The sequence below is a fragment of the Sinocyclocheilus rhinocerous genome, unplaced genomic scaffold (assembly GCF_001515625.1).
Source record: "Sinocyclocheilus rhinocerous isolate Xijiao unplaced genomic scaffold, SAMN03320098_v1.1 scaffold449, whole genome shotgun sequence".
In the NCBI taxonomy this organism is placed as follows: Eukaryota; Metazoa; Chordata; class Actinopteri; order Cypriniformes; family Cyprinidae; genus Sinocyclocheilus; species Sinocyclocheilus rhinocerous.
The window spans coordinates 282,361-291,824 of NW_015652285.1; the positions used below are offsets into that span (position 1 = coordinate 282,361).

At 35.7% G+C, this 9,464-nt stretch overlaps 1 protein-coding gene across 1 annotated transcript; it reads right to left on the reverse strand.

Annotated features, from left to right (window-relative positions):
- Window positions 1–2,048: 2,048 nt before the first annotated feature.
- LOC107714374 (asparagine synthetase domain-containing protein 1-like) lies at window positions 2,049–5,651 on the reverse strand. Its single transcript, XM_016520197.1, has 6 exons — window positions 5,486–5,651; window positions 5,284–5,337; window positions 4,429–4,504; window positions 2,893–4,337; window positions 2,604–2,785; window positions 2,049–2,493 (listed from the first exon to the last, which is right to left on the reverse strand). The coding sequence occupies exons 4-6, from the start codon at window positions 4,282–4,284 to the stop codon at window positions 2,247–2,249; spliced, it is 1,821 nt and encodes a 606-aa protein (XP_016375683.1). The 5' UTR covers window positions 4,285–4,337; window positions 4,429–4,504; window positions 5,284–5,337; window positions 5,486–5,651; the 3' UTR covers window positions 2,049–2,246.
- Window positions 5,652–9,464: the final 3,813 nt, after the last annotated feature.

The window sequence follows — 9,464 nt, forward strand, 5'->3', positions numbered from 1 at the left end:
ATGGCGCTGTTGCACGCTTTTGCGGTCAATGTCCCAAGAGTAGACCCTTCTCGGTCAGGATTAGCTCATGATATAGTTTGATTGATTAGTATTTTTATAATATTATTATAATATTTATTTTATTATTTTATTTAAAAGGGACAGTTCACATTAATAAACATTACTGTAAATGAGTCAGAGGCTATTCCATGGACTGAATGTTATAAAAGTCACCCTAAAAACAAATGTAAAGTGTAAAGTAAACCTTACAACAAATTATTAAAATTATGGTATTCAAAAAAAGCAAAAGCACAAACGACGCGTCTATATTCATGTTCACAGTCCAAAATGAATTGTATATAATTATAATTGTTATTAAATTATTAATAATTAAATTATATCTATTATATAATTATTATATATAATTTAATTTGCGTCTATTGCGTAAATACGTCATGAATCACTTAACTGATCAAAATATCCGATTCCCGTTTTTTATTGTTAGAGTATCACAATGATATACATAAAGAACCGATGCAAATCTATGAATGAAAATCACCAATAAATAAACAAGATAAAAAGGTAATATATATATTACAACTCGACAAGATATATTGCTTTCTTTAACTAAATAAATTAAACCGATTCGTGTAAATGATTTCGACTTCCTATTACTTATGTTTAAACAACAAATAAAAACAGCAGACAGAACTAGAGAGCTCCTTAATAAACGCCCCCTATCGTACTGTGAGCCTGGAACGTCTCGTAACGTAATTAATATTCATGAGCTAAGTAGGTTTCGCGGATGTGTGAGTGCTTTCTGCTTTGAAAACGTTGTGGCAAGTACTGCGCATGTGTGGGTCTGACTGAACAACACACAGCAACCTTTAAAACGATTTTGGTGAAACTCTCCGAAAGTGTAAAACTTTACGGTTTTAGCAACTTATTTCAAATCCCATGCTAATAAGAGTTTTTGTCACTTTCATTTTCAGCTGACAATGAAAGCTGTTATTTTAGCTGCATGTTATGGAACAAGACTGCAAAGGGATATCGTGTATGACACTACTGGGAATTTCAAGCATCTGGGCGGCATTGCAAAGCCGCTGCTTCATGTCGGTCCATGTGCGCTTATCACACACTGGGTCCAGGCACTGACCAAAACAGGATGTGTGGACACAGTTTATGTGGTTGTGAGTGCATAATAACGGTTTAGTTGTTGTAGTTGTTTTTAAATAAGACCATATTGAGCTTTTACAGTCAGTGTTTGACTTAACAATAAACGGTATCATCTATTGAACAGACAAATGATCTTTACCATGAAGCATTCCAGCAGTGGGCTCAAGAATTCCCCAATGTTAAAATAATAAATGATGGTACAAGAAGAAATGAGGTGAGCATCACGGAATGGAGCGATTTGTGAATTAAAATATATAATTTTTTATCAAATGTCTCTGCAGGACAGACATGGTGCCGTTGCCTGTCTTAAACTGACGGTCAAGTTGTGTGCTGTGGATGACCACTTACTAGTTATCGGAGGGTATAACCAGCATCAGATTGAATAATGCACGGTCTCCAGGGAAATGTTTGAAATGGCTTTAAAATAAGAAAAAAAGTTTTTTTATTTTTATTTTGCAGAGATACTTTATTCAAAGAGGATTTCAGCCTGAGGAAATTCACAGAGAGGTTCTTTGAAATGCGAAATAAAGACAAAGAGAGCAACTTATTGCCGTCATACCAATGTAACGATGAGGGTAAGCAGAACAATATTTCTTTTTAATATTGCTAAACATATGGTCACTAATTTTTAAAACCATTTCCACCTTCAGAAACATCCAAATACGGAATTCTGGAGTTGGATGAGGACCTTACAGTACACTGTATTAAGGAAAAACCTCTCTTGAGTGAAACAAGTTCACATAATGCATTATGTTTTCTTTTGTATTGTTTGATACAAGATGACATTTCAATACTATTTGTCCTTAATATTAGAGTCAATATCTTTAATGTGTTGTCCTCGCTTTGCAGTGTGATCTTCCATCATACATAGAATGTGACAAATACTTCAAGGACCAACTTCAAAATCCATCTGTTTATTTAAATGTAGTTCAAACATGTAATGACATACAGAATAAAATCTTTTTTTGTGTGTGATTTATTGCCATAAATGTGTTAATTGTACTCATTCCCAATTCCCCAAACCAATCATTTAAGGAGTATATTCATATTAAAAGAACAGAACCAGAAAAGACACCTGTCAGAATATTAAATTAGGTGGCGACAAGCCTTTTGCACTTATCCGAGGCCTTTTCATGGTTGTCCTCTAACTTGGCAATTCTGGAGCCGAACTGCATGGCTCTCTTAGGCAAGAGAGCAGAGAGTCCCAATCCCAACTCAATAGCTGCTAACCTCAGTAACAGCTTTTCTCCGACTCCTCTAGGTAGAGACAAGTCAGCCTTCTCCGACACAGGTAGTCCGTTAAGGAAACTGACTACATCTTCATCCAAGTACGGGAATCTGAGATAAAAGAAATATATGTATTATGTACAATACTATAGCATTTCATTTTTGGTTGAACAAGTCCTTTAACCATAAATATTCCTTGAGCTGCAAAGTGTAATTCTTGCCTGGCCTCTTTTCCATGGTCCCCAATGATTCGGTCATCCCTTCCAAGATTTCTTGAGGATATTCGTCCCAGTTCCATAGCCAGCTCTTTGACGAGTCCTTCCAGTCCTGAGTTCTTATACCGCACCCTGTGTCTGGAGTATCCCGCCAGCTGTTCATCTGCTCCTATGCCAGTCAAAACCACCTGCGAGAAGAGGAAAATATAATTTTATACAGTATGACCTAGGACTTACATTAACATCAACTTTTCATAAAGACACAATTCAAGTGCAAACAGAAAAACAAAGTTACCTTTGCTTCTGAAGTAAAAAGTTCTTCAACGCCCTCATTTATAACACCAATTCCTCTGGCGGCAAACCAGACGGCACATCCAAGGCTATCATCCAGAACAGTGTCCAAAGGGTACACCAAATGACAGATGCGTTTCTGTCGCATTTCTTTAAGCTCCTCTTGAGTTATGTTAATTTCGATAAAGTTCCATTGGCGCTTTGGACTGAGGTTTTTTAGTTCTTGCAGACCAGCTCTACCGGTTATTCTGTCTGGCACATCAAAGCAGTTAAAGCTCTGTTGATCCGATTGTGTTTCATCAGCATCACAGTCTTTCTTCTTATTTTTCCCTTTCTTCAAAGACTTGGGAGGCACTTTTCCTTCTTGGATTTTGAAAGCAACATTGAGCAGGTCAATGGGTTTGTCTGCAGGGATGTGCCTATCAGCAAGGGCAGCTAATATCATTGAATCAATTCCCCCAGAGAAAAGAATGGCAATATCAGCTTTCATATGATTGGGGGTCACCATTTCATCTTGAGCAGGTAGGTACCGTACTCTCTTACGGACTGCCTCACTTAGAATATCAATGAGCGCGCTAACCATTGCTTTCTTTTTAGAGTTTGTTAGGAATTCTTTCAGATTTTCAACAGAGGTTTGAGAAAAATTCTTATCTTGTTCAGTTGTAAATGATGAAATGGATGTGTTCATTGGACAAATAGGAGAGGTCAGGTAAAGTCCAGAACTATTTACAGAGACAGATCTGCGAAGACCTTCGAATTTCAATTCCAGGCTTTTATTTGGCTCTTCGCCACTGTCGAAAACCCATGGATAAAGTTCAAATACAACTGGACCTAAAGGTGAAGAGTCTGTTAGGTCAAACCTGTAAACTCCAATAGGTGGTACTTCCTGCCATTGCGACTGAATATTATCTACTGGCAGGGAAGCAACTGATGAAAGTGTGAAAGATGTTCCTTCAGGATCGAATTTCCAAAGCAGACTTCTTCTTCCAAAAAAGTCTCTCCCAAACCAGATACAGCGCTCTACTTTTTGGTAATATATAAAGGCCCAGGGTCCTTTGAGTTGTGATAGTAAAGATAGCATATCTGAGGCGCACTGTGCCATTGACAGGTGATGGAGTACAACTTTGGTGTCATTTTCTCCCTGATCTACTCTCAGACCACCAAATACCTCTCCGTTCCAGAGAAGCATGTTTCCATTGTCATCTTGAAGAGGCTGAGGTGTCAGGCAACCTCTCATGTGAAGCACATGTGCAGAGAAAAGGAGACTGCAGTTTGAGATTGTTTCTGTAATGTCATGGCTAGAGTTGGGCCCTCTGTGTTTGAGATTTTCATGGACATGCTTATCCAGTGGATTATGCGGTGTGGTCAAACTGACCACGCAGCAGATACCGCACATGATCTCAAGGCACTATATATCTTAATATTCTTTTCTCATATTATCCAGATCCTCTATATGAGACAAGATGATGGTCATATTATGAAGCACTCCAATGGTACAATTATTATTTATCATTTATGATTCATTATTTATGAATCTTACCTTTATAAGCGCTAAGGGTCTCTCCTTTGTCTGCCAGGAAGAATATATTGCTGTTGGGCTGCTGGGTGTACACTCTCTGTAAGAATAAGCTTATGAGTACCAGAACATGATATACTAACAAATCTACATAGTCTAAACACAGGAGTCATTATAATTCTTCAAAAACGAAACTAAGTCATATCCTCTTCATCTAAAAGTATGCCATGAGAAGACCACTGACCTTGAGGTACACTTTGATACCTCTTACATTTAATTACATGCAAAATAAAAGCATTATTATCAAGAAAAACATGACATTGTATTACCTGAATCCCAGTGTTTTGGAAAACACTGACCTTTTTTTTTTTTTTTTTGGTTTTTTTTTTAATAGTACTGGCCTTCAGAAGCTACATAAGATATTTGCAAGTTTCCCAGAAGACAAAATAAGTACAATTTATACCGATCATCCTGCTTATGGACCCATTTCGTTCTCATAGTTGGGTAAACATTCATAGTGTTGAACAGAAACTACAACAAATCATTTTTCATCGTGTCCCCGTTTACCCCAACAGAAAAAAAAAAAAATGTTTTTCAAAGTATTATGAAGTATGATGAAGCAGTGACAGGCATATTCTCCTTCTTTCAAAATGAAGAAACTTTAAAATAATTGGAAATATTGATTTCTAACTTAAGATTATTGATTATACTATTACAGGTTATAGTTTAAAGTGTTTTTCATAATATATGGTCTTCTATAGGAGCTGTGAAAACTGCAGTTTGTTTTTGTCATCTATAATTGAATGACAGCATCTGCTACTTCAAATGTAGAATGACCCATATGACAGAATAATTAATATAACAAGACGACATACATACCCTGTTTTTCTTCAAATTGCTCAACTCGTCAACGACAATCTTTTGCTCTTTTATCTGTGAATACATCGTAAAGGTTTGTAAACATTAATTAAAAGCATAAATTACTACTAAATGTGCTAAACGTACTGCAATTGTGACCATTTTACATAAAGTTATGATTATGACATTATGTAGGCTATACAAATTATTTTTGATAGGAAACCTTCATGTCCAGCTCCTCTTTTTGTGCACGTTCTTCTTGAGCTCCAGGTTCCGTTCGCTGGCTGTTTTTAGAAGACATTTTATATCAAAACGCTTCGGATGATTCAAGGAAACATTTCCACACGCAAGTGGCTCGTTCGTCGAACACAAATGACGTATGCGAGAGAGTAGACAGCGACGCTTTAAAAGTACGTCACGTAAGTGTTTATTACGAAATCATTACGAAACCCCTCCCCCCTCACAGCAAGCAATGCCTTATGTTACGGTATCGAACTCTATGACAACAATGGCTTGAAGATAGCTACAAGAGACGAGCATTTTAACAAAGAAATGTGAATGAATGAGTAGGAGAGACTGAGTAAACGGATGGTTTAAATACTGGTAATGTGTCTGGAAAAATAGGATGTATTGTCAAAAATAACACAGCTCACATAGGTCATACAAAAAGTGTTTCACCACCAAACAGCTGATATTTGTCGGAAACTGATATAATCTGATACTATCCGATCTGATTCTCTACCATACTTGAAGGTGGACAAAAAATGAATTCATATAATAATTTAGTGTACCACATCCAAATATTTTTGTTGCAAAGTAAAAGCTGGTTCCTAAATGGAGCTGTTATTATCTGATACTAGGCCTATCCTTTCTGATGTCCTACCACACTTAAGGGGGGGGGGGGTTAAAAAAATTAACATGATATCATAACTCTTGTATCCAACATCTTATCCAAAACTTATCCAAATATTTTTTTTCACTGTAACTGGAGAGTTTTGCTCAAAACATGTCAAAGCACATTGTTTGCATTTTAACCTTCAAAAGCAGTCTAAGCTGACAAGATTTTACTGTCTTACTGTAAAAATGTTGCATCCCATCGGATACAAGTAGTATTTAGTGTACAATGGAGCCTTTAGATTTTTTTTCTCCGACAACACTAAATAGCCAACATGCCACAATCCTAAATCCAAAATCCATGAGACCATCGCTTGTGATGACAAAGGGTTTTGTAACACATCCCTGAAATGTATTTATACACATGTATTAACAATATAGGTCAATATATAGTATTATGCATTCAAGCAGATTTTAGAATATTTCACACCCAGGGCAGTGACCCACTATTAGAATTTTTTCATTACCAAAACAGCTGATGTCTATATTATCTTATACTATCCTATCTGATATCCTACCATACTTGAAGGGGGATTAAAAAATTAACATGATATCGTAACTCAGTGTATGTGACATTTACTTATCCAAATGTTTTTGTTGCCCTGTAACTGGAGAGCATCCCTGAAATGATCACATGTATATTGAGACAAAAGACAGTTTGTGATTTAGTTTTGATTAAGATGATTAAATCAACATATTTCCAGGACCTGTCAAATACGTAAAAGGTATTTTAAAAGACTAAGGTGACCAGATTGCTCAAATGGAGGCATTTAAAATATCTCTGAAATCTCACTTGTGATTATCTATGCCTCAAAAAACAGGGATAATATATTTTTGTATGTTTTTGTTTTTTAAATGTTGTGGGTTCCATATACTGTTATAATTATAATTATTAATCGTTAATACAGCTTTGTTAATTCAACTTTTTAATATAATTGATCAAAAATCACACTATGAAAAATATTAAATAGCAACCACTGCAAATCGCAAACAGATCGATAACAAAAATATGACTTTACAAAAATGCATTGCAAAAATTAAAATAAATAAATAAATATCAGATAAAATTGTATTGAACAAATATTAATATTTTCTAACTATTTTCATTTTCACAAACCGTGAATATACTGTATACAATAATTACATCTTTTTTCAAATATTATTTTATGGTCGTGCTTTTGGAAGTGGATCTGTAATTATAATTTTAATATAAATTATAATTGTTGAAAGTGTAATTGTTTAGTTAGGGACAGTCCCAGTTTTTGGTGTCTTGTACCCTGGAAAACGTGAACATTTGGTCACCTTAAAAAATACCCCTCTAGCTGACACTACCTATGATTTTTAATCAGATCAAGCTTTTTTCATTCTTCATGATTCTCTGTCAATGTTCAATACAAAGAACAAAAACAAAAAAAAACCTATTGTCTGATCAAAAACGGTCTGACGCATCGTACTGGCAGACTTAAAACTATTTTAAGATTTGAGTCATCTCAAGTGTACACTCGACGTGCACTTAATTATTCAGATATTAAAAGCAAGCACCTAGAAGTCATTTTAATCTGTTGTCTGTAGCTCTAAACATAGAATCCATTGGTTTTGGTAATCATTCCTATTTTGAATAGTTAGATCCCACTCTCCTGTTTCGTAAACTTCTAACCTCATTCATGACACTGAAAACCTGCATTTACTGAATTACAGTGTTTGTGTTTGTGGTCCTGTTGATTGTGCATTATCCCCCATGTTGTACAGTTCTGTTGAAATGTGTGGTCACCCATGAAAGGCTTAAGTGTTAAATCATGTGGACAATGTTTACTTGTGTGTTTCCACCTCTAATATCACAAACAAACTAGTTTGTTTGGGTTCAGTCATGGTTATGGCAGTAAGCGAACTCTGCGTACTCCTGTATTGATTCTAGACACCTGTGTAAAGTTTGGATCCTTATCAGAAGAAAATTGTCAATATCCAGGGTTACTAAATATGTTGGAATATGTTCCTCTACCGATTTGTCAGATAAAAGAAAACCAAATTTGATTAAATGTAGATGTAAAGGATATAATCAAGCAAGGTGTAAAGCTCATTGTCGTGTTATGAGACCAACAGAGTGATATAGAGAACAATACCAAGTCTGTGACCTGAGTAATCTGGTTCCATGTCTCAAATTTCTGTGGATAGGATGGTTCTGTGTGAAGCATGACTTAGCTTTGAGCTTTGTATTAATCGGATGCTTCCTAATCGTCAGACTTTTTAATCAAGCCCAAAACCATTAGATGTTGCTTTGTCATGCAAATTCTGCAGCAAACAAATATGAGAACCCCTATAACAAAGAGGTATAACGACACAATCCTTTCTGTTTGTTATGTGTTTGTAAATGTGATACATCATTGCATCATGTTATTACTTAAAAATAACCAAACCGAGCAAAGCATTACTTCACTTTTTATGCATTGTCGTGTCAAAAAAATATGAAGATACAAACAGATATAAAAAAAAACATGCTACAAGCTTCTGCATAGCCGATGTTAAATGAAAAACATCCACTCAGGCTATCAATTATAAACGACTGAAATGCACTCTTTTGAGCCTCTCATGGTTAGGCAATAATTGGGTTGAAGAAGTGAGTGTGAGTGTGTAATAAAGCAACTTTCCTTCAAACCAAAAGCAGAAGGCAAAAACACATTCCTGGACATACATAACTTTATAATAACCGTAGCTTTTGGGTGTTTTTCTGATATTTCACATTATGTTTGTTTGTGTGCTCAAAACTGCTGTGTGTTATTACTGACACTAAGTACTGGCCTGAATAGAATAAATCTGGATACTATTGGGAAGAGCCATTCACTGCCAAGCTGTTGGGAAATAGCTGTCAATGATCCAAAGTGCAACTCAGTACAGCGGAAAAAGAAAACTTCCAGAGCTGATTGTGAATGTTGAAAATAAAATCAAACTATCTATCTATCTATCTATCTATTTATCTATCTATCTATTTATATTTTATGCCTGGAAGTTTCTAGTATGCCTAGTAAGAGATTGATTAGCTGGTCCAGGTGTGTTTAATCAGGGTTGGAGCTAAACTCTGCAGGACACCGGCCCCTCCAGGATCGAGTTTGGAGACCCCTGAACTAGATGCTTGGTATTTAATAAAATGTTTACACTGATTTTATGTCAACTCTACTGTTCATCGAGGCCTATGTTGCAAAATTTCCAAATGACAGAGATGTACTGTGCACCTTTTAGGTCCTTGAGTCCAACAGAACACCCATCAAAGTGGGTCATGCTGACACATAAAGAGATTATCTGATGCTAGTGTT